This window comes from Panthera pardus, unplaced genomic scaffold (genome assembly GCF_024362965.1).
Source record: "Panthera pardus isolate Hobbes unplaced genomic scaffold, ASM2436296v1 HiC_scaffold_12, whole genome shotgun sequence".
NCBI classification, from domain to species: Eukaryota; Metazoa; Chordata; class Mammalia; order Carnivora; family Felidae; genus Panthera; species Panthera pardus.
Window position 1 is genome coordinate 52,007,660 of NW_026526677.1, and position 26,068 is coordinate 52,033,727.

General features: G+C 51.9%; 2 protein-coding genes across 8 annotated transcripts in view; one reads left to right on the forward strand and one right to left on the reverse strand.

Moving 5' to 3' along the window:
- The window catches only part of APBB1 (amyloid beta precursor protein binding family B member 1), a 22,683-nt gene extending 3,178 nt beyond the window's left edge, over nucleotides 1–19,505 (forward strand). For 2 of the 5 annotated variants that reach the window (XM_019456099.2, XM_053900037.1), the window contains exons 2-15: nucleotides 4,337–5,071; nucleotides 9,176–9,289; nucleotides 10,815–10,990; nucleotides 11,083–11,139; nucleotides 11,219–11,304; nucleotides 11,419–11,482; nucleotides 11,926–12,075; nucleotides 12,428–12,555; nucleotides 12,967–13,081; nucleotides 13,231–13,315; nucleotides 13,596–13,679; nucleotides 18,409–18,524; nucleotides 18,672–18,848; nucleotides 18,933–19,505. In XM_019456099.2, coding sequence (XP_019311644.1) covers nucleotides 4,351–5,071; nucleotides 9,176–9,289; nucleotides 10,815–10,990; nucleotides 11,083–11,139; nucleotides 11,219–11,304; nucleotides 11,419–11,482; nucleotides 11,926–12,075; nucleotides 12,428–12,555; nucleotides 12,967–13,081; nucleotides 13,231–13,315; nucleotides 13,596–13,679; nucleotides 18,409–18,524; nucleotides 18,672–18,848; nucleotides 18,933–19,100 — 2,241 coding nt within the window. In that variant the 5' untranslated portion in view covers nucleotides 4,337–4,350 and the 3' untranslated portion in view covers nucleotides 19,101–19,505. The other 3 variants (XM_019456103.2, XM_053900036.1, XM_053900038.1) reach the window with 3 other exon arrangements.
- A 132-nt stretch (nucleotides 19,506–19,637) lies between these two features.
- On the reverse strand, nucleotides 19,638–24,307 carry SMPD1 (sphingomyelin phosphodiesterase 1). 3 transcript variants are annotated; one of them, XM_019456107.2, is made up of 6 exons: nucleotides 23,815–24,301; nucleotides 22,130–22,902; nucleotides 21,414–21,585; nucleotides 20,914–20,990; nucleotides 20,564–20,709; nucleotides 19,638–20,421 (listed from the first exon to the last, which is right to left on the reverse strand). In XM_019456107.2, exons 1-6 carry the CDS (start codon nucleotides 24,094–24,096, stop codon nucleotides 20,012–20,014), a joined length of 1,860 nt encoding a protein of 619 aa, XP_019311652.1. In that variant the 5' UTR covers nucleotides 24,097–24,301; the 3' UTR covers nucleotides 19,638–20,011. The 3 variants fall into 3 exon arrangements, with proteins under 3 accessions (XP_019311652.1, XP_053756014.1, XP_019311653.1); XM_053900039.1 differs by lacking the exon at nucleotides 23,815–24,301 and adding an exon at nucleotides 23,490–23,607; XM_019456108.2 differs by having other exon boundaries at nucleotides 20,282–20,441; nucleotides 23,815–24,307.
- Nucleotides 24,308–26,068: the final 1,761 nt, after the last annotated feature.

Sequence of the window (26,068 nt, forward strand, 5' to 3'; positions counted from 1 at the left end):
ACAACCAAGATGCTGTGTGGGTTGGATTAGATGACACAGGGTCCTGTTGACCTTGGCAGGTGTTACCGAGGTGTGCTGGGAATGCAGGCAGGGTTGGAGACGGCTGAGCAGTGAGTGTAAGGTGAGGAAATGGCAACAGTGAGTAAAGACAGCTCTTTCAAGAAGTTTGCTTAAGCTGGGGAGAGAGAGCAGCTAGTGGTGCTGGAGGAGCATCTGTCAAGAAACATTCTGTTTTTAAGCTGGGAGATAGTGAATCCCATTGAGAAGGAGAGGTTGATTATATAGAAGAAAAAATGGATAAACAGTGGTAGAAAATTCCTGGAAAGGCATGAAAGGAAGGAGCCAAGTAACAGATGAAGCAGTTGGTCTTAGGAAGAAGGAGAAAGGGGTAGGTGCTGAAGTCAGCAAATTTGTGTTTCTGGACATTCTCCAACTGCTGGCTTCCATTTCCTCTGTGAAGGAGGAGTGGGAGGTCTTCCGCTGGCAGGGAGGGGTGGTACAGGGGGTGGTCCAAGGACAGTTGTGTTTTTGTCTCAACTTAAAGGTCCCTTCCTTGGGGCGCCTGGGTGGCTAAGTCAGTTAAGCATTTGACTCTTGATCTTAGCTCAGGTCTTGATTTCAGGGTCGAGTTCAAGCCCTGCATTGGGTTCCATGCTGGGTGTGAAGTTTACTTAAAAAAAAAAAAAAGTCCCTTCACCAAGTTGGGTCTTTGCCGATGTCTAGGCTGGAATAAGCCTCAGACTCCTATAGTGCCCTGTTCCTCCCCCATCACAATACGCCATCATTTATTCAACAAATAGGGAGTGCTTATTGGTGCCAGGGACTGTTCTAGACACTGGCACTACACTGCTAGATTGTGTACATCACTGGGGAGAAACCATTTCTTTATAATTCATCACTCTTCCCCATGCCTACTACAGTGCCTCACAAATAGTAAGCTGGCAGGCTAGAGGACTCTTGACCTTGAATAGGACTCACCCCTACCCCTGTGGTCTGATATCAGCTCCTTCAGGCTTAGTGGCCACTCTTTTAGCTCCTTGCCTTGAGCCAGAATCCATGTGGATCTTTCCATCCTTTGAGAGGGATCAGGGACTCCCAAGGAGAAGGGAGAAGCTGGCATGTGCCCCTTCTTAAAGATACTAGTCATCCTTTGACCTCAAAAACTTAGGTGATGGTACCACACAGTGTCTTGAACCAGGTGCTCAGGCTTCAGTATTTGTTGACAACAGAGCTGCCTCATTTCTCCCCCAGTACTTTCTGCCCTGGTGACCGGAGGGACAGGGATGCCCTGGAGTCGAGCTGGCTCTTCACCGTCTCAGCCTCACAGTATATGTGCCCATCCCAGATCACACCTCCAAGTGCTAAGGAAATTGGTCCCATCCTGACCTCTTAGAAACCTGGAACCATATACTGCTGCTTCAGAGAAGGGCTCATCATCTCCATCATTCTCTGAGTTTGCCAGAGTCATGGGGTCTTCTACATCCTGGAACTCATGGAGATCCGACTATTGAACAGACTCAAGCCAGGATGTTGGTTTATGCTGACTCCATCCCTCCCTTTTTCCCTAGATCTCGGTCCTTGCTGCTCTGGGATTCCTGCCTTCATCATTCTCCAGCACCTTACCTAACACTCCTATTGCCCATCCCCAGCCCACAGGACCACACAAACCTGTCTCAATGTCTGTTGCCACTAGTTCTGGGCCTCCTAATTCCTTTCTTCCCATATCTGTCTCCTCCATCTTTCCCTTCCATCCACACCAAGGGCCCACTCTGTCATAGACGCACAGCACACACTCCTTGGTAATGGGAATGTGAAGTTGAATAAGACTTCACTGGGGCACTGGGTGTCGTGAGACAGAGGAGGGAACAGTCTCCTGAGCATGAGGAGAGAGGACTGAACCAGAAAGGCTCACTGCTTAGGGGCTTTGACTGCTGAGCCAACTTTTGAAACATGAGCAGAGATTCTCACATGGGGACGTAGGATTCCAAGCTGGGGGAGCACTATAAACAAAGAGCCAGGGTTGTGAGGGTACGACCAATTCCGGAATCTGCCATACTTTGTGAGGGTGGAGTGTAAGGTGTGAAAGAAGGAGGGAAGGGGGAGGAGGTCTGAGAGGTCATAGGGATTGGCTCAGGTAGGCTCTTGGTGTCCTGCTAATGAGCACAGACTTTATCCTGAAGGCAGCACTGAGCCATCTAAGTTTTCCAACTGAGGAGTGACACAATCTGGTTTCCATTTTTGGAAGATTACTGTGGTTCTAGGTAGCGGCAGAGCCATTTATTTTTCTCATTTATACCAGTGACCGTGAGTTTGCTTATTGCCCAAGTGGAGCCACACCAAGCAGCCAGCAGTTACATGTGAGGCAGATACACAGACAACATGTTTTCATCTATGCCCCAGACGTATACACAGCATTGTGCTAGGGGCGGAGGAGCTGGGCAGGATGGAAGGGTAGACTATGGCTCCTGCCTCAGGACCGCGCACTGCGCCTGAGAGACAGCAGAATGTTGCTCAGGCAGCCAAAAGCACCTCACCAGCAGCCTTGGCTCAGGGCTCAGAGCTGCACTGAGGTGCAGAGAGACCCGGGGCCAGAGGTTCTGAGGGAAAGAACTCCCCAGTGGGGCCAGGGGGAGAGAGAACTCTCAGGTGAGAAATCAGGGAGAAAGAGCCATATGGTAGGAGTCAGAAAGAGAGGTGTGTGTTGAGGGGCAGTCAGTGAGGGAGAGCTGTGCTGGGGGGAAGGGTCAAGTAGGAAGAGAGGACTCCAAGAGAGGGTATCAGGGAGGGGGAAGGGTGACACAGTAGGAGCTAAGAGGGCCAGGATGAGAGAGAATTGGGTAGTAGTTGGTCAGGGAGAATGACCTGTGAGGTGGTGGCAGGGAGGCTCCAGGAAGTAAGCACTTTATAGTGGGGGGGGTCACTGAAGGAGAGCAGCAGAGCAATGGAAGGTCAGGGAGATGCGGAGGGGAGGGTGAGGCCTTGATGGTGGGATTGTTGGGCTATGTGGCTGGAAGGATAGGTAGGCAGAGAAGGTGGTCCACAAAGGGCTTGTAAGGAGATGGGGTCCAAGGGGATAGGAAGTGGGTGCTGTCACTGTGGAACAGGAGATCCCCTCACCTGAAGGGCAGATGGGGTTTAGTTGGGGCACTGTTGAGACACAGTAACATGGCCAAAGTGTGCTTTCTGAAACTGGGAGAGGAGATGATAAAATGGGGCCTTTAGGAGATGGGAGGGTGGAGTTATACATTCATTCAACAAATATTTATTGAATTCTTATTCTGTGCCAAGAGTGTGTTAAGCTCTGAACATATTGCATTGAAAAAAAAAGACAAAATCCTCCACCATGGAACTGAAATTATAGTCATGAGGAGATAATCATAAAACAGATAATAATAATAATGTTGATTAATAGCTTGACAGTCTAGGCACTAGGGAAGGTTTGGGTGTAGCTGAGAGAGGGATTGGTGGCCTTCAGTTTTAAAAGGGTATCAGGGAAAGTGTCACTGAGAAGGTGACAGTTGGATCAAGACCTGAAGGGCTGAAGAGTATAGGTCAAAAGCCCCTGCAATGATCCAGGCATGGGGCATTATAGGAGCTGGCAGATGGAGTAATGCCCATGGTGAGACACTTTATAGAAACAGTCATCAAAATGTAGCTTCAACTGGCCAAAGGAGCCACGGATTGGAACTGAAGGTCCTTCCTCTGTGACCTTCCTTCCTAGGTCCATGCCCTTGAGGGATGGCTCTGCAGCTCATTCTCTCCTATTCTTACAGCCCCTAGTAGGGGTGGGCTTCAGGGCTGGTTGAGCCCAGTGATTTAACAACAATGGGAACACAGCCTGGGGAGCTCACAGTAGGGGGCTGTGGATAGCAATGTGGCAGGAGGAAGGGAGCAGTGAGTGTCCAGTGTCCAGAACACATGAGCCAGTCCCACGCCAGCTGGGTCCCTGGCACAATAAGCACCGGTCGGATAAGCTGGGGGTGGGGATGCACAGAGAGCCATTGTGTGGAGGCTCTGCTGTTGGGAGCGAGGGCAGAGCAGGGGCTGGCTGTACTGTCCCAGAAAGCTCAGGGCTGGGGATTTAGGGCCGGAGTGGACTGTGGGGCCTGGCCCCAGCCTTTGGTGGAGATAGGGTTGAGCAGGTGATGGTGAAGGGGGACAGCAGTTGGGCCTAGTTGTTGTCATGGGAAAATAGCTCACAGGACATGGAGTGGTGGGTGCTGGCCTGCTGTGTGTAAGGGAGATGAGGAGGTGCAGAGCACAGCCCCGGGCAGAAGCAAGGGTGCTGCTATCCAGACCTGGAGGCTGAACATGGTCTCCTCTCCCCACCCCGCAGGATCTGCCAAGGCCATGTCTGTTCCATCGTCACTGAGCCAGTCGGCCATTAATGCCAACAGCCACGGAGGCCCCGCCCTGAGCCTACCCCTGCCCCTGCACGCTGCCCACAACCAGCTGCTCAACTCCAAGTTGCAGGCCACGGCTGTGGGACCCAAGGACCTGCGCAGTGCCATGGGGGAGGGTGGTGGGCCTGAGCCAGGCCCTGCCAATGCCAAATGGCTAAAAGAGGGCCAGAACCAGCTCCGGCGGGCTGCCACGGCCCATCGTGACCAGAACCGCAACGTGACCTTGACCCTGGCAGAGGAGGCCAGTCAGGAGCCTGAGATGGCACCCTTGGGCCCCAAAGGCCTGATGCACCTGTACTCTGAGTTGGAGCTCTCCACCCACAATGCAGCCAACAGAGGGCTCCGAGGATCTGGTCTGATCATCAGCACCCAAGAGCAGGGGCCAGATGAAGGAGAGGAGAAGGCAGCAGGGGAGGCCGAGGAGGATGATGAGGAAGAGGATGAGGAGGAGGAGGAGGAGGACTTGTCTTCTCCCCAAGGGCTGCCTGAGCCCCCGGAGAGTGCGGAGATGCCCCCCAGACCCCAGGCCCTTGCCGACGGTCCCCGAGAGCACAGCAAGAGTGCCAGCCTCCTGTTTGGCATGCGGAACAGTGCAGCCAGTGATGAGGACTCAAGCTGGGCTACCTTATCCCAGGGCAGCCCCTCCTATGGCTCCCCGGAGGACACAGGTACCTTAATGGAGCTTCACTTGGGGAATATGGGAGGGCAATAGAGGCCAGGGCCAGCCTGGGGATGAATCACAGAGCACATGTCCTCAGTCCTCAGCAGACCATATCCAGCCAGGTTTTCCTGAACGAAACCATTCCTGCATTCAGAGTGCTTGCACAAGTTGATAGATCCTCCCGTCATGCACACCCTGATGGATGGTAAACTAGGTGCGTTTATGGAGTACTTACCAGGTACTGCCCTGTGCTCAGCATTATCATATTTAATCCTCACAGTAATGTTGTGAGGTAGAGACTGTTATGATGTCTGTACTACAGATGACAAAAAAAGGAGGCCTGGAGAGGTTAAGTAGCTTTCCTAAAGTCACAGACAGTCTGGGATCACAGTAGAACCGAGTCTAGACCTGAGCTCTTGGCCCTGCATACCCTGCCACTGATGCACACAGCACGATGAACCAGGTGCGCTTGAAACAGGTTTTAACAGGCCGGGTCTGGAGGCAGCAGCAGCACCTCCCCACAGAGGTCTATTTGGAAAGACTGAGGTCGGGGATTATGTGCAGAGACCCCTCTGGGCATTGCAAGGGTACCATTTTGTATCCTTTGTATCAGGAATGGAATATTGACTAAAAGGAAGTAAAGGAAGAATAAACATATTCTTCTTTGTAGGGTGGGTGGGGGGAGAAAATAGATATTAGGACTCCAAAGATTGATCATTAAATGTGTTCTATTTAAGTAAATTGAGTCTCCATATTTGCTCATGTCACATAGAGATGCAGACAGGGCTGAGGAACAAAGGACAGAGATAATGGGCTGTAGCTACTATCCTGGACTTCTGTGGGCTGGGGTGTAAGTAAAGATCAGGAAAGACTCTTGTGTGTGCCTGGCAGCAGGCACCATACCAGGCCCCAAATGGTAGAGCCTTTGCAGGGGGACATGCAGTTCATGGAGGTGAGCAAAGGGCAGTACACCATCCCCTTTCAAAAAACTTGTTACAGACGTTTTCAAACATCTACAGAAGTCGAGAGAATAGAATAATGAGCCCAATTTACCCATGACCCAGTTTCAACAATTATCAACACATGACTAATCTTGGTGCATCCATACCCCCACCTACTCCTGGGCCCTAGCCTAGGTTATTTTGAAGCAAACACTCAAGCCCAAAAGTGTTTACCCATGCATTTCCAAAAAACAAAACTCTTTTAAAAAGATCTACAACATTATTGTCATGAACACAAAATTTTAACAATAATTCCTTAATATTATCAAATATCCAGTTAATGTTTATAATTTCCCAGTTGTTTAATAATGACCCCCAACTCAGCTATTTAAAAAAGTTTTGATTGTTTGAATCAATAACCAAAGAGTCCCAGACCTTTTGGCGGTGGATGTGTATCTTAAATTTTCTTTTGGATCTGTATATTGTTGTTTCATTCCTCTGTCTGTCCTCTATTTTTGCTTGCAGGTTGTTGTTGTTGTTGTTGCTGTCATTTTAAATTGGAGACACTGTGTTTTTTGTCTTGGATTTTCCATGGTCTGGATTTGCAGACGCTCTCGCTGTGGCAGTGTTGAACAGGTTTCTCTTCCCCTAGATTTCCTGTAGATTTGGGAGTGAGTTCCAGAGCCTTGATCAGACTCAGATTTGAGAGGTTTTTTGTGTTTTGCTTTTGCAAGAACACTTCATAGGTGGTATTGAGTACTTCTATCAAAGACAAAGTCCGATTGCCTCTCTTTTTGTGATGTTAGTGGCCTTCGATGGTCATTGCTTGGACCCCCTTTAAAGGGAGCAGCTGCTAGCTACTCCACTCTAGCTTGTTTTTTATAGGGTTGGTGGGGGGAAATGTAGTTGCAGTGGAGCCAGTTCATGCAACTTTTCTAGGTAAATGGAAAACTGGACATTGATGTGAAATATTCCAGTTTCTTTTTTTTTTTTAATTTTTATTTTAATGTTTATTTATTTTTGAGAGAGAGAGAACGTGAGCAGGGAAGAGGCAGAGAGAGAGAGGGAGACACAGAATCTGAAGCAGGCTCCAGGCTCTGAGCTGTCAGCACAGATCCCGACGTGGGGCTCAAACTCCTGAGCTGTGAGATCGTGACCTGAGCTGAAGTCAGATACTTAACCGACTGAGCCACCCAGGTGGCCCCCCCCCCCCAAATTCTTTTTTTTTTAAAAGCACCATGCAGGCCCCACCAAATCTGAGTCTTGTATCGGTCTATAGGCTGCTGGTTTGCAGCCCCTGTCCTAGCGGTGGGTATGAGTCAGAGGCCTGATTGCTCAGGGGCTGCTAGGATGGTCACTGCAGTAGCTGCCCTTGTGAGTCTTCTGGGAGAAGGAGGATAGAACTGCTGAAGGAGTGGGAAGGGTATGCTGGACACGGGCATCAACCTCAGTGAGAGACAATGGTCAAGGATCAAGCTCTGGTGGAGACTGTGGAAGTTCAAAGTAGTGAGTGGTGTGGGGCCAGCCTAAGGAAGGGGATGAGTCACTGCTTACTCTTTTGTAATTGTGGTACTATGACCATGAAGGCCACAGAGGAAGTCTGGACTCCTGAAGGAATGGAGTAGAATTGAACAAAAGTATTTTCTCCTTCCCATCTTAGGATCTCCACAAAGTTGTTTATTGAATGCATAAGTGCATGAATAAATGAATGAATGAATGGTGAACGGATGAGCAAAAGAACTTTATTGCCTGTGTTGGGTTCATACTCGGCACCAGGCCTTGTCCTAGATGCTGAGAATGCATTCTACAAGGGACCTGCCCTTATGGTACTCACAGTCTAGTGGGGGAGACAAAGATAAACAGGCAGTTCTGATCAGCATGGTGAGCACTGGGATGGGAGAGATGCAGGAGGGGCACTCAGCCCTGCCTATGTGCATGGTGGGGGGAAAGGGGTGGGCCAGTTTTGAGAAGTGACCTTTACATGGATGCCTGAAGGAGGAGTGGGTCATAGCCAGGTGAAGATTGAGGGAGGGAGGCTGGACTTGGAAAGGATGAGGGGCTTACCAAGCAGGGAGAGAGAGAGACAAGGAGGGAGCGGGGGTGATCGGAGATAAGGCTGAGGGGCAGAGGCTAGGGGCTCATAACAGCACCCAAACCCTAGGAGTTTAAGTTCTATCCTGAGAGCAAGAGAAAACAATTAGGAATATTAAAGTGGAGAGTAGTTTAGCATTTTGGAACAATCAATTTTGGGGTGTAGTGTGCAGCCCAGATTGGTGGAGATGAGGTTGGAGGAGGGAGCCCACCTGTGAGGCTGTTGCAGTGATCTGGGTAAGAATTCCAGGTAGTAGCTTGGACTACTGTAGTGACATGGGAGTGGAGAAGAGGAGAGAACATTATGCGATTCATTGACTCCTGAGTAAATGGCCACTCCTGGTTTCACCATGAAGGTGTGCATGGATGAATGAATGAACACAAACCTTTGAATTCGTGCGTGAGTGCCTGAATGAGTTGATGCAGGAGTGAAGATTCCTGAAAAAAATGTGTGCATGTGGCAGCAAAGGCCTGAGTGGGGCTGTGCTTGGAGGGAGATGTGCCAGGCTCCAGAAGGGCCTCCCAGATGGTCAAAGGGGGGAGAGCGGCCCCTCCAGGACAGAACGGAAGGATGAAGCTCTTTGAAGCAGGAAGGTACAGGCTACCAGGGATGGCAGATGGATTGGTATGTGTGACTCAGTCAGAAGATGGTGAATTGGTCTCCAGATTCAAAAGGTGTATGACCCTTCATGAAGAAGGGTGTGGCTGTGTAAGGCATGGTTGCCCTGGGTGTTGGTGTTCCTGAAAGGTTTGATAGGAGAGCCCTGAAGATGATGGAGGGCTCCTGGGGAAGAGCAGGCATTCTAATTCCCTGGGGCCTCAGGAGAAGGGAGGGTGGAGGGAGAAGAGGTGGTAATGGCTACCTAGAAGGCTGGACAGGCAAGAAGAGCCCCTCCTCTGTGAACCCACCTCACTTGGAAGCTGAGGGTGGTGAGATATCTTGCTCAAATAAATGACTCTCACATTAGGTGTGCATCCACCTTGGGTATCCGCGCCTGCTCCCAGTCTCTCTGTGCCCGGTTGCCCAGCAGCCTGGGTCTGGGGACTGCCTGTATCCTCACTGCTGCCTCTTGGACCAGTCAGGATTCCTGGTTTCCTTGGTAACGGGAAGCACGTCAGCAGTCTGGGCGCTCCCAGCCATCCTGGTGCTGCGGTTGCCGAGGAGACGCTGCAGCCTAGCTGGGCCCTGGCAGGTGAGGGGGGCTGTGATGGGAAGCCCCAAGCCCAACCTGAAGCTTGCTAGGGCCCAGCCCTTAAGGCCCACTTTTGGCCTCAAACTGCCGGGCAGGTTCTGGGCCCGGGAGGGAGCTCTGGGAGCCCTGAAGCCACACCCTTTTTGTTCTGAGAGGTACAGGCTTTGCAGGGCCCCAGGTGGCTGGGGTATTCCCGAGGGGTTGAGCTTCCTGGTGTCCCCAAGACTAGGTTTAACTGTGGTGCTGTGGCGACTGCTGCTGCTGCGAGGTGGGATGGAGATTCAGGATTGGGGGAGGGGAGCCAGGATTAGAAAGAAGAGATGTAAGCAGGATGGGCTGGGGTCTTATGAGGACCCTCCATCCCCACACCAAGGAGGTCCCCTCCCGTGGTGGTCCTGGCCCCTCCTTGGCAAGCGCCAGGCGGGGGAGGATCTTGCCTGGCAGGCGCTCTGCCCTGGTGAGAAGGGGGTGGGATGAGCTTTCCTCTGCAGCCCAGCACCAGGCTGTGAGCCCAGCTGTCTGGGCTGGAGGGGCTGTGAGGAGGGAGGGTGGAGACAGGAGGGGCTGGGAACCAGCGCCATGTTCTCCCAGGACTTTTTCCTGGCCATCATCCTGCAGGACAGCAGTCCAGGTGAGGGGTGGCATGGGGCTGGGCATAATGTGGGGTGGGGCTGGGTAGGAGGAGAGGCAGAGGAGGCATAAGCTGGGCCACAGAGCTGGAGTGGTGTGGCTCTGCTAGGGGACGAAGAGTGTATGTCACAGGTATGTGTGCATGTGCATGAAATATTTGCCTGCGTCTGTGTGTGGTAAAGGGTCTGGGTGTGAGTGTCTGTGGTATCTGCACACGTGTGGCAGAGGTTGAGTGTGCACTCACTATTTGTGTGGTACCCACACATGCTGGGGGTTGTTGTGGGTGTGGTCTCTGCGCACATGTGGTGGGAGCTGATATATATAACTGTGTGTGTGCACACCTCTGTGTATGGTGTCTGCATTAGTGTATGGCTGGAGTTGGTGTGTGTATGTATGTTTTTGCCCTTGCACATGTGGGTGCCCCTGACTTTGATACCTGCCGTCTATATTGGCATTTTCTATGTGTGCACATCCTTGTGTTTCTGTGTTTCTGTGGCTGCACAGGTGTGTAGTAGGGCTTGTATGTGTTGTGTGCCTGAGTGCACATGTGTGTGCAGGAGCTGATATGTGTGTGCACCTGAGATATGGATATGTATGATAGGAGGTCAGTTGGGGTCACCCAACCTCCCTCCTTCTCTCTGCCTTCCTCCTTCCCTCTATGTAGCCACATTAGCTAGGCGCAGGGTCCAGGGGGAGACCTGAGTCATGTCCCCTGCGGGTGGTCCCCCATGTTGTGATTCCAGACTGCAGGCTCTAGGAGGAAGCAGGAACCTTGTGCTGGAGCCCTCCCCCCATTCCTCCCTCTGTACAGTGGAGTGTCAGTGAGGGGACTGGGCATAAGTACCCACTGCTTGTTGGGTGGGCACACCCTCATCAGCACCCCCCAACCCGGCAGATTCCTTCTGGAACCCCAACGCCTTCGAGACGGATTCCGACCTGCCGGCTGGATGGATGAGGGTCCAGGATACCTCAGGGACCTACTACTGGCACATCCCAACAGGGACCACCCAGTGGGAGCCCCCGGGCCGGGTCTCTCCTTCACAGGGGAACAGCCCCCAAGAGGAGTCTCAGGTGAGCTCACAGGTTTTTTGTCCAGGGATGGAGGGGTGGTGCTGCTGGAGCAAGATGAGCCACCCATTCATTGCTCCCATCCCTCTTCCTAGCTCACTTGGACAGGCTTTGCCCATGGAGAAGGCTTTGAGGATGGAGAATTTTGGAAGGTGAGGGGACCTGCTTTATAATGGGGGAACTGGAGAGGGGGCATCATTTTGGTCCTGACTCCTCTCACCCCTTCCCAAGGATGAACCCAGTGAGGAGGCCCCTATGGATTTGGGGCTGAAGGACCCTGAGGAGGGGACATTGTCCTTCCCAGCTCAGAGCCTCAGGTGAGTGGGAGGGCATAACACAGTGGGCTAGCCGGGGGATGGATCTCTCTGGGAGAGGCCTTGGGACAGTTCCCTGTTTGGTGATCCATACTAAGTGTTACCATCTTCCTCCAGCCCAGAGCCATTACCCCAAGAGGAGGAGAAGCTGCCTCCACGGAATGCCAACCCAGGGATCAAGGTTTGTTCAAGACCAATGCCCATTCCTCAGGCTGGAGCTCCTGTGTGTGTGGGAGACCCCCCTCATGTCATGTTCTGGGAGTATCTCTAGTCTCAGTAAGCTCTCCAGGTCCTGAGTTAGGAGCTCCTCTAGTCTTAGCACAGACCCCTGTGTCAGGACCAGAGGCATGTCAGTGTTTAACTCAACCAGCCCAGTGGCTTGGCGGGGGTGGGTTGGGGGTCCATCCAGGCTTGGCTCAGATGCTTGTACTAGCAGCGGTCTCCTCTGAGACCAGCACCCCTCCCACCAACCATATCCTGTTTGGGGAGCTCAACATACCCTCCCAGATTCCATGTTCTGAGTCAGGAACTCCTCTGCTCTCAGCAGGAGAGTGTCCCATGTTGGGGGTCCTCCGGTTCTAGCTCAGACCCTCTACCTCCCACCCCCTCTTCTGTGTCTGGCAGTGTTTCGCCGTGCGTTCCCTAGGCTGGGTGGAGATGACCGAGGAGGAGCTGGCCCCTGGACGCAGCAGTGTGGCAGTCAACAACTGCATCCGTCAGCTTTCCTACCACAAAAACAATCTGCACGACCCCATGTCTGGGGGCTGGGGGGAGGTGAGGGCTGAACTGGCAGGTGTGGTACAGTGGAGAAGGGAAGGGAGCTGTGAGGGAGAGGAGAGCTGGGCTGCCTGAGCAACGGCGGGGTGATGGAGGTGTCAGCCCCCCAAGTGACAGCCCTGTGACATGGGTGTGTGATCCCAGGTTGGGGCCTTGGGAGATGGTTTCTAACAGTGACTAGATGTTAAAAGGAGTCACATAAGAGATGACAGATGTGACCTCTACTAGAGTGAGGCTTGCATGGTGGGTGGTCCAACGCCAAGGTTGGGGGTGCCCTGAGCTGGAGGTGGCAGAGATCAGCACCTCCCCAGCTGGGGCTCCACTGAGTGCTTGCTCTCTGGGCCCACAGGGAAAGGACCTACTGCTACAGCTGGAGGACGAGACACTAAAGCTGGTGGAGCCACAGACTCAGGCCCTGCTGCATGCCCAGCCCATTGTCAGCATTCGCGTGTGGGGCGTCGGGCGGGACAGTGGAAGGTGGGAGCTGGGCCTGGGATCCTAGGGCGGGGACTCATCCATCAGTCAGAGTGGGGGCTCTCCTCCCTAACTTTATTCTTTGCCTCTCTTGTGCTGCCGGACCCAGAGAGAGGTACTTATGCCTGCCTAATTTACCTTCCTGTTCCTCCTCCCACACTTGGACCAGACACCTCAAAGCACCTGAGGTCCCCTATTCTGCCCTGCCCCTTCCTGCCCGCTGTGCTCACCCATTTTCCCCTCTTCAGCATGCTTGCCTGTCTACCCATCAGCCAGAAGGCAGCACCCACAGGACACCATCCCGAGGCTGGAAGCCCTGAGGAGCTGCGATGGACAGGGAGGGTGTGGGTTTGTAGGGATGATGCCTCGCACTGGATGGCACTGGGAGACACTGAGGTGCCCCTCCCCCAACAGGGACTTTGCCTACGTAGCTCGTGATAAACTGACCCAGATGCTCAAGTGCCACGTGTTTCGCTGTGAGGCACCTGCCAAGAACATCGCCACCAGCCTGCATGAGATCTGCTCTAAGGCACGGCCCCCTCCACTCCTTGGACTAGCTGCCACCTTTGCTCTACAAGGATGTGGGTGGGGTCACTGAGTTGGGGTGGGGGGGCTCCAGGGCAACGAAGCCCTAATGGATTCTCCCTCGCTCCTCCCCTCCGCTTCTCCCTTCCTCAGATCATGGCCGAACGGCGTAATGCCCGCTGCTTGGTAAATGGACTCTCCCTGGACCACTCTAAACTTGTGGATGTCCCTTTCCAAGGTCAGTGACACAACTTTTCCAGATCCAGCTCAACTGTGTTAGCAAAGGTGCGGTGACTCAAGAAAAGGCATGTGCTACTACATGAACATGATAAAAAATGGGCACATGGAGACTGAATTCTTTGGAGCAAATAAGTGAAGGGACTCTGGTTAAAGGCAGATGGGGAAGGGGTGGAGGTGAGGACTTGGCTGGGTGCATGTCCAGCTTATGCCCTCGTGGTGGGGACTGGGGGGTGAGCAACACCTGCCACCACAGTTGATCCTCCTTTTCTTTTCCACAGTGGAATTCCCAGCACCCAAGAATGAGTTGGTACAAAAGTTCCAAGTCTATTACCTGGGGAACGTGCCTGTTGCTAAACCTGTTGGTATGTGTGTTCTTTACCTAGGGACCACCAACACTGATCCCAAAGCAATGCTCCCACCTTCTGCCTCCCAATACCTCTTTTATCAGACCTTCCTCATGCTTGATGTCACCTTGCCCTTTAAAGGTACACCTCCTGTACCTCTGTCCCATCTGCACTCTGTGTCCTGCCTATAGCAGCAATTGGCATGCCTTTATGGAGTGTGAACCAATGAACTAGGCAAGGGAGACCAACTCTTGCATCCCGTGGAAAAACTTTGATTGGGTTGGGAGGTAGGTCTTAGATGACTGGAAACACCAAGTAGCAGCTGGGAGCTGGGTTTGGTATTACAGCACTATGAGCTGTGAGCACCTAGAGAGGAAGCAGTGAGCATAATTGTGAGATGCTTTATTGTTTGTGAAGTACTTCTATATATGTCATTTAAATTTTATTTTTATTTTTTTAATGTTTATTTTTTTGAGAGAGAGACACACAGAATGCGAGTTGGGGAGAAGCAGAGAGCAAGGGAGACACAGAATCTGCAGTAAGCTCCGGCTCTGAGCTGTCAGCACAGAACCCGATGGGGGGCTTGAACTCGTGAACTATGAGATCATGACCTGAGCCTAAGTCGGATACTTAACCGACTGAGCCACCCAGGTGCCCCTTTGCCATTTAAATTTTGATGATCCTATGAAGTTGGGATTTTGGTAATACCCATTTTGTAGATAAGGGGACTGAGAGTAGAAATCTGGTTCTCACTTATATTTCCAGTGCTTTCACAGTACCTGTTATTTATTTGTTCATTTGGCTAACAAATACCTATAAAGCCTACCATGTGCTAGGTCCTGGGAGAACAATGGCCACAGCTTTCATGGAGGTTACAGCAGAAAAAAAAAGGAATTAATCAAATAATCATATTAATAATAAATGTGTAATTACAAATGAACATTCATTGAAAGAAAGTAGCAAGGTGCTATAAAACTTGTAACAGAGGAACTTCATTTTGTTTAGAATGTCAAAAAAGACTTTCTTGAGAAAGTGACATTTGAACGAAGACCAAAAAATGAATAGGAGCTAATGTGGCAAAATGGGATAGAGATGAGAATAAAGCAGGGGAAGATCATTCCAGGCAAAATGAACAGTGTAGGGGAGGACCCATAGTGGAAGGCATTTTGGTACTTCAAAGGCATTGAGAGAAGATGATTGGTGCCAGATGATGCTGGGAGCTGGGTAGCAGTCAGACACTGTGGGACCCCATAGGCCATGTTAATGATTTGTCTTCATCCTAAGAACAGCAAGGAGCTATAGAAGAGTTTTCAGGAGGCACTTGGCATAATCAGATTAGAATGTTGTAAAAGCTTGCTTTGGCTATGCCATGGAGAAAGATGTTTAGCAGGTGGAAGTGGACGTGAAGAACTCAGTTGAGAGGGTCTTGGAGTAGTCATGGCTGGTAAGAAGAGTATTGTGGACTATGGTGGAGCTGAAGAAGAGTGTGCAGATTCAAGAGATGTTTAGACAATTAAAATTAAATATCTTGGTGATTGACTGAAGGTGGGACGAGGGACAGAGGCATTCAGGCTGACTCCTGACTTCCTGGCTTTGGGAACTAACTGGATGGTGATGTCATTCTCTAAAGGTAGCAGACTTTGGAAGAGGCCAGTTTTGGTATAGAGATTGGAGTTCAGTTTTGGACATGCCAATTTTGATGTGCCTTGGGGAAGCTGAGTGGCAAACTCAGGTTGGCAGCTGAATTCACAGAGGAGAGGTCTGGGTTGCAGATTCAAATGTGGCATTATTGGGTTATAGAGGTAATCAAAGCCATGAGTGTAGAGAAGACTGACCCCCGAAAGTAGGCAACCCACAGTGAAAAGAGAAATGAGGCTAGGCTTAGCTTTTAGGTCCTCCAGCATTTAATGGACAGTACAGGAGGATGAAGTTTACAAGGATAGTGAGAGCAGCAGGAGAGAGGCCAGAGGAAAAAAAGAGACTGCTTCAAGATGTGGTCAGTTGTCACATCAAAAGATACTTAGGAAGAACTCAAAAGTGTTTGGTGAATGGATAAACAAATCAAAGAATGAATGAGACTTGCTTCAAATGACATGACCAGGACATGGTAGACCTAGGACTCAAACCTGGTCATCTTCAATTCTCTGCTCTTCCCCTCAAACAATACTGACTTTAATGACCAGCATCTTATATCCAATGAAGGAACCCTTCTTGGAAAGGATGGGGATTGAGGTGGGGTTTGAAAGAAGGCCTGGATTTGCAGCGGGCAATTGGTATTCCAGTTAGGTTCAATGGCACTGCCACAGACATGGAGCTGGAGGTGAGAAAATCATGTTCAGGGAGCAGGAAGGAAGCTTGGCTGACCTCTTCACCTTTGCTTTCGTTTCTTTCTGCCTTTCACCCTCAACTTTCAAACCCTCATTGCCTCTTCCAGTTACTACCCCTACTCTCTTGTCTTTCTGCCACCTTACGTAGGTTCTCATAATGATGAAGCAAGCATCTGCAATCCTTGACGCTCCTCTGCTGCCTGTCACCTTGATGGGTCTGCTCTGTTGAGTCCCTAACCTCACTTCTTGGTTTGTCTTATGCTCCCTTTGTAACCTCTAGGAGTTTAGCATTGGCCCCTCCTAAAGCTGCAATATTCACTCAATCATTCATTTATTCAATGAATAAGTATTGAATGCCTGATTTGTGCCAGACACTATTCTAGGTTCTTGGTATACATGAATGAACAAAACTGACAGACTACTGCCTTCAGGTAGCTGACATTCTAGCCAGGAGAGAGAGGCAATAACAAAATTACATACTATGTTGGAAGGCAACAATTGATCTGGAAAAAAAAATGCACAGTAGGATAAGGGGTATTGGGAATGCAGGGCTGGGGTTCAGGGTGTAGGTTTCACTCCTGAGTTGTTACCAAATATGGCAGACTTTCTAGGCCACTTGCTCCACTACTTTCCCCCCCTCCACGCTGATCCTCCCCCTCCTCTGAGGCCAGGCCCCATCCCCACAGCCCCATGAGCTTGTTAAGCTGTTTGACTTCGATATCTTGTCCACACTCATGGTCTTCAGGAGTTTCCATTGAGTGGTATAAATGTCGAAAACACCACAGCCCTTGGCAGTCGGATCTGACCCACTCAGGACTGCCTGTGTTGTCACCGTTCTGTGGGCTTCTAGGTTCCTCGGTTATGCCAGTTTGGATGCATTTGCCCATGTTGCCTTCAGGGTGACTTGCTCGTACATCTGGAATTTCTTCTGTGCTAGGGTTGGGGACATGGGGATGAATTAAACTTGGCTTCTGTTCTTGAGATGGTCACAGCCCAGTATGGAGAAAGGTTTTCTAGCAGTTACCAGATGTGCTAAGAGTTGTTCCTGCAACATCCTCTCTCTTCCTTGCAGCAGGGAAGGCTTCCGGGCGGGACTTGGATGAACCCCAAAGGATGAGTATCGGGAGTTTCTCAGTCAAGAGGGAAAGGGTACTCCAAACCGAAGCTTTTCCACAGTTGCAGCCTGTGTCCCTCGAGGGCATCCTCTTCTCTTATTCTGCATTCCCCATTTGCCTAGTAGGGCATTTGCCAGGACTAGATGTTAATAAATGCTACATAAATCATTTGAAGCTCCGGGAGCAGTAAAATATGAGGCTTGACAGCTCAGATGAGGCCAGTTTTTGGAGGACCTGCATGCTTGGGAGAAGAGTTTGGCCTTGATCCAGTCAGAGGTGAGATGAGCAAGGCCAAGATGAGGGAGGACTTTCGAGGAAGACATTTGTCCTCTTCCTTGTCCTCTGCCCAAAGAGGGTCCATGTAGTCTGCTCCTTTGGGAGCCCGGAGGCACTGAGAGGGGCAAGAGGGCCCAGGAGTGGCCCACAGGGCTGCATGCCTCCACGTAGGCACTGCTTATTCTAACCTTTTAGCTGCGAAGGTAAAGACCAGTAGATCACACTGCCTGTTCATGAGTAGTGCAGGGACCAGCACCCATGCAGCACCATGCTATGTGCTTCTCCTGCCATGGTTTTCTGCTGAGTGCAGGCAAAAGTGGGATGCAGGAGTGAAGTGTTGAATAACAGTTTGAGATGGAGGAAACCACTGTGTTACAGAGGAAGTTGATTGATCTAAAAAACCAGGAATCTTGCATTACTTCCTTTGAGCACATTATAGAAATTACTGAATCCAACTAAGATTTGACATTCCTTCTACTTCTGAAAACTAGGAATATAAAGAAGGGAACTTTAAGCATTAGTTTCCTTATCTGTAAAATGGTAATAAAAGAACCAATTGGGAGATTGTCATAGGTGTAAATGCAATTGTGCACTATAATGATGTAGCACAGTGGGACACAAAAGTCAACTTACCTCAAGTGGATACAAAACAAACCAAAGTTTGGGTCTTGGGAGAGGAGTGGCCTTTAGGGGCTGATTTGAGAGTTGTTGTAGTGTGACGTATTTGAATGTCTGAATGTGGGTGAACACTGAGCCAAGATGTGGGGAGGTCAGAGCTTTGGGGGATCAGCTTATTTAGGAGGCTGAAGGAAGAGTCAGAATCAGGTGAAGAAAACCAAGCCTAGGATTCAATATTGAAGAAACCAGAAAAGTGCTAAATTACTGAAGCCAAGTAAGAGGGTACCAAGGAAGGGATATCTGTGCAGCATTGTACAGGGCTGTAAACTGGTGAAATGGGGATGGAGCAAAGGACCTGGGGTAAACTCTCCCCACCCCTAGTGGTATCATGTTTGTGTCCATATCTTCCAGGGGTAGATGTGATAAATGGGGCCCTGGAGTCAGTCCTGTCCTCTAGTAGCCGTGAGCAGTGGACCCCAAGTCACGTCAGTGTGGCCCCTGCTACCCTTACCATCTTGCATCAGCAGGTAAAGACTGGGATGGGAGAAGGCATGGCTGTGCCTCGCCATGGAGGGGAGCCTGGGGTGGTGGGGGAAGAGCTGCCAGTAAGGTGGATGTGCTCAGTGGAAGAGAGGGTTGGGCTGTTCCTTTCTAACTGGGCTCCCTCCCTCCAGACGGAAGCAGTGCTGGGGGAATGTCGGGTGCGTTTCCTCTCCTTCCTGGCTGTGGGCAGAGATGTCCACACATTTGCATTCATCATGGCTGCCGGCCCAGCCTCCTTCTGTTGCCACATGTTCTGGTGCGAGCCTAATGCTGCCAGCCTCTCAGAGGCTGTGCAGGCTGCCTGCATGGTAAGTGGGTAGGGTGATGGAGTGGTGATGCCCACCCCACATGGGGCAGGCTGGAGAGTGACTGCCGCACCTGCCTCTTTGCAGCTCCGCTACCAGAAGTGTCTCGATGCACGCTCCCAGGCCTCCACCTCCTGCCTCCCGGCACCCCCTGCAGAGTCCGTTGCCCGCCGTGTAGGGTGGACTGTCCGTAGGGGCGTTCAGTCGCTGTGGGGTTCCCTCAAGCCCAAACGCCTGGGGGCCCATACCCCCTGAAGTCCTCAGTCCTCCCTCCACCTGCTTGCATTGGGCCCCAGGGAACTCAAGGGTATGGGGCAGGGAGGGGCCCTAGAGGCTATTGTTAGGCCTCAGGCCCCCTCAAAGCTGCCCCTCCCTAGTAGCTGGGATTCCCTGCCTAGGGGCTGGGGAGAGAGAGACCTAATCCCTTCGGGGAAATGACAATATCGGATTGATAAGAGGAGCAAGAAGCAAGGCCAGCCCCAGGCTCTCCACCCCCATGTTTCAGGTGGAGCAGGAGGAACTGGTCTAGGCCAGGCCCTATCTTGGTAGGGTCTGGCAGGGGCAGAAGGGGGACTGGTCCAGGCATGGGTCCCCTCCCCACTGTTCCATGGGCACCTCTGCTGTACTGATATCACTAATAAAGTCTGTCTGCCCTGCTAAGGTGTGTGCCTTCCTGTGCCTGCACCATACCATCACCCCCAGTACCCTGATCCCTCAGTTAGGATTATATTCCCAAAGCCCCCTTCCCCTGCCTCCTTGAAAAAAAGAAAGTGGGACACTTGCAGAGGGGTCTGGAGTCCAAGTCTCTTATCTTTATTTTAATGGCCTGACAACCAGGCAGCAGCAGTCCAGGGTTCCTGGCTGGCCAGCACAGGCCTGGGGTGAGAGCTCCTGTGTGGTCTGCTGAGGCAGGACCAACTTAGACCTTTGCTCCATAGTTATGAAAGGCAGCAGTCCCAGGGCAGCTTAGATGCTGGGCACAGAGCAGCCACCCTCTCTCCTGTATCTTGCCAAACCAGCTCCATGAAAGAAGGTCCTGTTTCCCCGGTGTGCTTGGGGCTCAGGGATAGGGTTTTCCACCAGATGCTCTTCTTACCACAGCTGTCCTCTGGAGTTTTTGCAGCTTTCCTCACATTTGCACTTTCACAAATCTGGGCCATGGGGTACTAGCAGAAAGATGGCCTTGGCTGCAGGCTCTGGACATCAGGGAGGCTTCCATCTGGCACCAGATGGCGACATAGAGCAGGGCTATCCGAGCGAGCTGAGAGCTGGGCGCACAGTGTAGTCAGGCGGCAGGGCATGCCACAGGGCTCTGAGGGGGGGTGGCCCTTATGGTAGAGAAACCAGAAGGTCTGGAAAAGTTGTGTGTCACCCCGCATGCGGTACACCAGATCATGCCAGGCGGCAGGCAGTGCATTGGGCAACCCGTAGGTTTCTCGAGCTCTATAGAGACGCTGCCAGTGTGGTATGGCTCCTGGCTCATTAGCCTGTGTCAAGTTCAGGATGTAGGTCTCATGATCTAGGACCACATGAGAGCTCCCCGGATAATTGCCATCTATTTGGTAGACCCGGTAACCTGCAAGGAGGGAGGGCTGACTGGAAAGGGAAGGAACCAAGGCAACTCCAGGGAGAGGTCATATGTCCCGCCTGCCCCTTGCCAGCCATGGCCCCAACTCTGTTTCTGCTTCCTCTATCTCAACAACTCCCACATCACTCACCAGGATTAAGGCCGATGTAGGTGGTGGCACTGGGTGCCAGGAAGGCTACAGACAGTGGCCGGCTCAGGGTCTCCTCATCATAGAATACCTCAAACTCATCCACGTGGGTGTGGCCAAAGAACTGACCAGCCAAGGTGTTCTCATACCTGGCCAGAAGACACTAATTAGATTCAGAAGGTTTTAGGGACAGGGAAGAAATCTGGGGAGATGGGATGCTTTCTTTCTCCACACATTGAAGTAAGTAGCCTCTCTACCCCAAAGGGGCACCAGGAATGATAAAATACCCAAAGGAGTTTTCAAATGAACTTCAGACTCTTCATCTACCCCTCTTCTCCCCACTTCCCTCCTACCTGGCTACAATTCGATAATAATTCCAGCTCCAGCTTTTCAAGCAGTGCCCTGGGGGGATGTGGCCAATTATATGTACCTGCAGGGAGAGTTAAGGGAGGTTATCAGGGAGAATGCCCCTCTATTTGCTAGATGGAATGCTGCTTGGTTCATCAATTGTTCAATAAGGCCAATTAGAACTTGAAATTGGGGGGGGGGGGGGGAAGGGGAAGGAAGGTTATGAGGACAAGGAGGGGTCTAGGCAGCCCTGGCCAGGAGAGTTGGTACTCATCGCTCTTACAACAGCTATTACTGCTGGCCAGAGACGGGGAGTGAATGAGAGCTCCTAAGGGGGACCAGGAGCTGAACTCCCAGGGAATCCTATTGTTGGAACTCCAGAAAATCAGGCTTCTCTGCTCACAGATGCTCTGGCTCCAGATAGGAGTATGGTCATAAAGGGCCTGCTTCTCCCCGCCACCCCCATGGAGCACCTATCCACCATGTTCTCACCACTTTCCCTCACCTTGTCTCCTCGATCCTCAGCTGCCTGAAGCTCTCCTACCAGCCACTGGAGCTGTCCAGCAGGATCTGTGGAGTTGATCAAGAGCCAGAAGTTCTCACGGGAACAAAAATTCATATTGAGAGAGATGAGGCGGAGGCCAGGGCGTGGGGAAAGGGCATAGAACCCCCCAATTCTGAAACAAAGTGAACACAAACGGTCAGCACTCATTCATAATCCTGGTCCTGTGCTCACAGTCCTATACTAAGCATTTGGGTGGAGGGCAGAGGCATACGGGACATCATCCCTACCAAGGGGCTCACATTCCAGCAGAAAACCAAACAGCACCAATTATAGGGCCCATATGACTGGGCAAATGGCTCAGAAAGCTAAGGGCTCTAGGCCTCAGAGATAAAAGAGAACTATAATGGGAAGCAAGGGCCATTCAGAAGGAGTATGATCTGGACCTGGAAAGTTGGGATGTTAAAGTTGCAGGGGGAGGGGAGGTGTTTTAGAGGGCCAACATGAACAGACACAGACTAGCATGGAGAAAGTATGCTGTCAATCCTGAGGGAGAGTGGCTGGACAGACATAAGGGTAGAGGTGGAGTATGGGGTCAGAGCCAGTGAAGACAGCTGAGGACTCATGCTAGAAGAGTCACAGGTATGCCCAGGTCCCCTGCTCCCTTCACTATTATCCACTTTCTTTTCCCTTCCTGGGTTTCCATGGACCTCAACTACCTGAGGGTGTGAAGGGCTTCAGGAGGGAGCCAGGACTCCCATGCCTTGGCCATTGCCTCATAGAGCCAGCTGGAAGAGTGATTGCCCTCTATGAAGGGGGGAGGGAAGCCATTGACAGGTGTGCTCTCATGGTTGCCCACAGCAGGGTACACAGGCACTGGCCCCAAGAACTTCTTCACAAGGGCTGTGACAGTGGTCAGGGCCCGAAGCTGGTCCTGACGTGATTGGTGCCAGATATTGTGGGCGGGGATGTCTCCTGTCCAGTACACCATATCAAAGGGGCCGGCAGGGCCCAGCCCGCTCAACAGGCTCTCCAGGGTCCGCAGGGGCAGGTCACACTTGCTGTACTCGCCCCAGTATCCAGCACCTGGGCGGGAGGCAGGTGGCAGGCCAGAATCCTGGCGGCAACACAGTGGGTTCTCACAGTCAGGATCTGTGCCCTCCAGGTAGTCATGATCCCAGTGCAGGTCAGTGAGAAAGAGGATGCGGCTGACAGGGGCGCCTGGGGCCGGGGGCTTGGGTGGTTGTGGGGCCGGCTTTGGTACAGCTGGCAAAGAGATGTTCCAAGATGAGAAGACGTCCCAGTGCCCACAAGTGGAGCCCAGGAGCAGACCACAGGCCTCAGATGGGCTCAGCACTGAACGTGTCCACACCTCCACCACATCATCTTCAAAGAGCTGGACAGTTGACTGGCACACAGCGGGCGGTGCTATCTTCAGCAGTTTGCAGAGCTTGGTGGCTATGGAGCCCACCCACTCCACACTGGACTCCTTCTGTGGTGGGAAGAACCAGTGACGAGAGGTCAGAGACAGCACAGGGACCAGGCCAACCCCTGGCTACCACCATCTGTGCCTTCATATCCAAACTGGGGCCAAGCCAGACTCAATGCCACTGTGGTGAAGAGACCTCAGAGCACCCCCTGACTCCCACAGATATTGCCCTGTGACTCAGGCAGCACCAGGCCAGTACTTCCTCTTCAGCTCAGTAGGCAGTGGCATTTCAGGCCTTTTGCTTGCCTGGCTGGCTTCCTCAGTCACTGTCTGCAGAGTGCCTTGAAATTCGGGCTGGGCAATATAGCTGTCCAGTTTGGGGACACACACAAAGGCAGGTTCCCTGGGGAGACCTGCAAAACTCACCTACCAACCAGCATTCATCATCCCATCAGGGTCAGGGCAGCCCCATCTACTCCCACACCCTTGGATCTTTCTGAATTCAAGTCCCTTTTGAGCAGCTAGTACAGGCATGGTGCTCCGGATTAGCGATGCCAAATGTAAGGCACAGGGGGATTCAGAGTCAGATATACCAGGAAAGGAGTCCCAGCCTTGTCGCCAGCTATGTGCCCTCGGTGAAGTTACTTCACCTCCCCCAGATGCTCTTCATTTGGCAAATGGAGATACTGTAATGAAAACACCTCACAGACTTGACTTGACCTGTATAAAGTGGCTAGCACAGTGCCCGGCATATAATTTGAGCTCTTTCCTTACTTCACAAGGTCACAATGGAGGTAGTGGTGGCGTGTAGACATGGGTGTCCCTAAAGGAGAGCAAATCCGGTAAAGGCTTGTATCCTTCAGCCTCTTCATCAGGGATGCTCTTCATGACCCCAGCCCCAGCCCATCCACTCCCCGCCCCCGCCCCCGCCAGCGCACCCTTGGCTGCTCCACTGCAGGCCCTTTAAGCGCTCACCTTCAGCCCAAAGTCGATAGCGGTGAACAAGCTTTTGCAAACTGGGCAGCTGAGGTTCCACCACCCAAAGGCGTCACGGAGCTGGGGCACTAAGCGACCGACGTGTTGGCTTTGGACGGGAAGAGGGTGGGCCCCGGCTGGGGCCCAGAGAACCAACGCCAGAATCAGAGGCAGGCCCATCCACAGAAGCCTCAGTCTGGGGGATCCTCGGGTCCGGTCCGATTCCTGCTCCGGGCCGGACCTGCGGTGGCCCTGGCCGGGAGATACTCCATGGCGGGGCATTGCCCGGCTTCCTAGACAGGGCTGGTTCACCCCTCCGGGTCCCCCGGGTCTCGGCCCTGGCTAGCTCTCAAAGCGCGGGGCAAGACCAGGGACTGCCGAAGAGCCCCCGAGGCAGTCGGCTGACTGCTCCGCGTCCAGCCGCAAGGCAGCTCCGCCCCTTCCTCTTCCTGGGTTCCCCAGCAGGAGATCTCCCCAGCAGCCGGGATCCGGGTCGGCGAGGGAGGCTGAGGGGGCGGCGCGTACCAGGACCCCGCCCATGCCCCGCCCCGGCTCTGACCGGACTGCGCGCGCAGCTGAGCGGAGGGAAGCTGTGTGCGCCCTAACCGCGGGAGGTCGCTGTCGTAGCCCTTGTACATGCTGTGGAGGCAATCAAATGTGGCTGGTGAAAGGCTCGCGGAGGCTCCTAGGCGCCTGCTCTCTTCAAACCTGGACTAAATTCCTGGAATAGCTAATTGCCAGGCCCACGTGGCACACTACTGGCCCACCACAGGGAAGGAAATCTGGAGAACAGCACGCCCTAGTAGGGCAGGGATTCTCACACTGAGTGTGTTGCCTCTGCCCTGAGAGCGCCTCCCCTCCATCTCCCCTGTTCTGCCACAGGCACCAGGACCCTTGAGTCACCCTGACTGAGAATCTTTGAGTCACATTTGATGCAGAGTTCCTGATGGAAGGGGCTCTGAACTCGTGGGGACACCCATACATTTACCTTACAGATGAGGAAACTGTGGCTCAGAGATGGTGAAGTGACTAAAAAGGAGTACAGATCATACAGCGAGGAGGACCAGGAACATGAACTAGAACTTGGGTGTCCCTTGCATCTATGATGGTGAAAGTAACATTTACTGAGCTCTATGCATGTTCCGGCACGGATCCAGACACTTTAGAGTTACTGTCTTCAATTGGAACAACCCTAAGAAGTAAGTATAATAGTATTATTACTTCCATTTTGCAGATGGGGAAAATGAAGCATGGGGAAGTTAAGTGGCAGGACAGCAGTTAAAACCTGAGCTGTTTACCTCCTAGAGTGCTTCTCCAAGATCCACAGAGCTACCAAAGTCCTGTCAGTTCTTTCCTTTGAGAATTTCAAGTGACTCTTTTCCTGAGTTCATCAGGGCACCATCTCAGAGTAATTGTAGTATAATAAGTATATTTGGTCTTTGTCTCGAATTCTAGTTCAGGGCATTGAGCTCCTAAAACCCTTTGAATTTCCTGGGTGATTGAGTGCTTTTGTTATTTATACTACCCCTTTTTCAATCACACCTAAATTTATGCTAATGAGCCTGAAGATGGGGCTGGTGACCTAAAGACAAAGTGATTACAGGGTGAGAAGTTTCAGCTCCACCCTCAACCTACAGGGAAGGGAGGAGTGGAGATTGAGCTCTTTATCTCTTTGATAGTTTCCTGTTGGTGAATTTAAGGAGTTGCTAGTAGGGTGGCACACCTGGAGAGCACATGACAGCTTCATGACATCCCCCCCCCCCCTTCTGTGCCTTATCCTGTGGATTTCTTCCATTTGGCTATTTCTGACTATACCCTTTATAATAAACTGGTAAATGTAAGTAAGGTGTTTTCTGAGTTCTGTAAGCTGTTCCAGCAAAATATCAAACCTGAGGAGAGTGTCCTGGAACCCCAGAAGCTGGACAATTCTGTGGGACTGAGTTCTTTAATTTGTGGGATCTGATGCTGCCTCTAGGTAGTGTCGGAATTTAATTGAATTGTTGTATAGCCAGTTGGTTTTGGAGAATTTGAGAGTTGTTAGGTATCACCAGAAGTGGTGTCAGAAGTAGGATATGCTGGGGTGCCTCGATGGCTCAGTCAGTTAAGCATCAGACTTTGGCTCAGGTCATGATCTCACGGTTCATGGGTTTGAGCCCTGTGCTGACAGCTCCAAGCCTGGAGGCTACTTCAGATTCTGTGTCTCCCTTTCTCTCTTTGCCCCTTCCCTGCTTGTGCTCTCTCTCTTTCTCTCCCT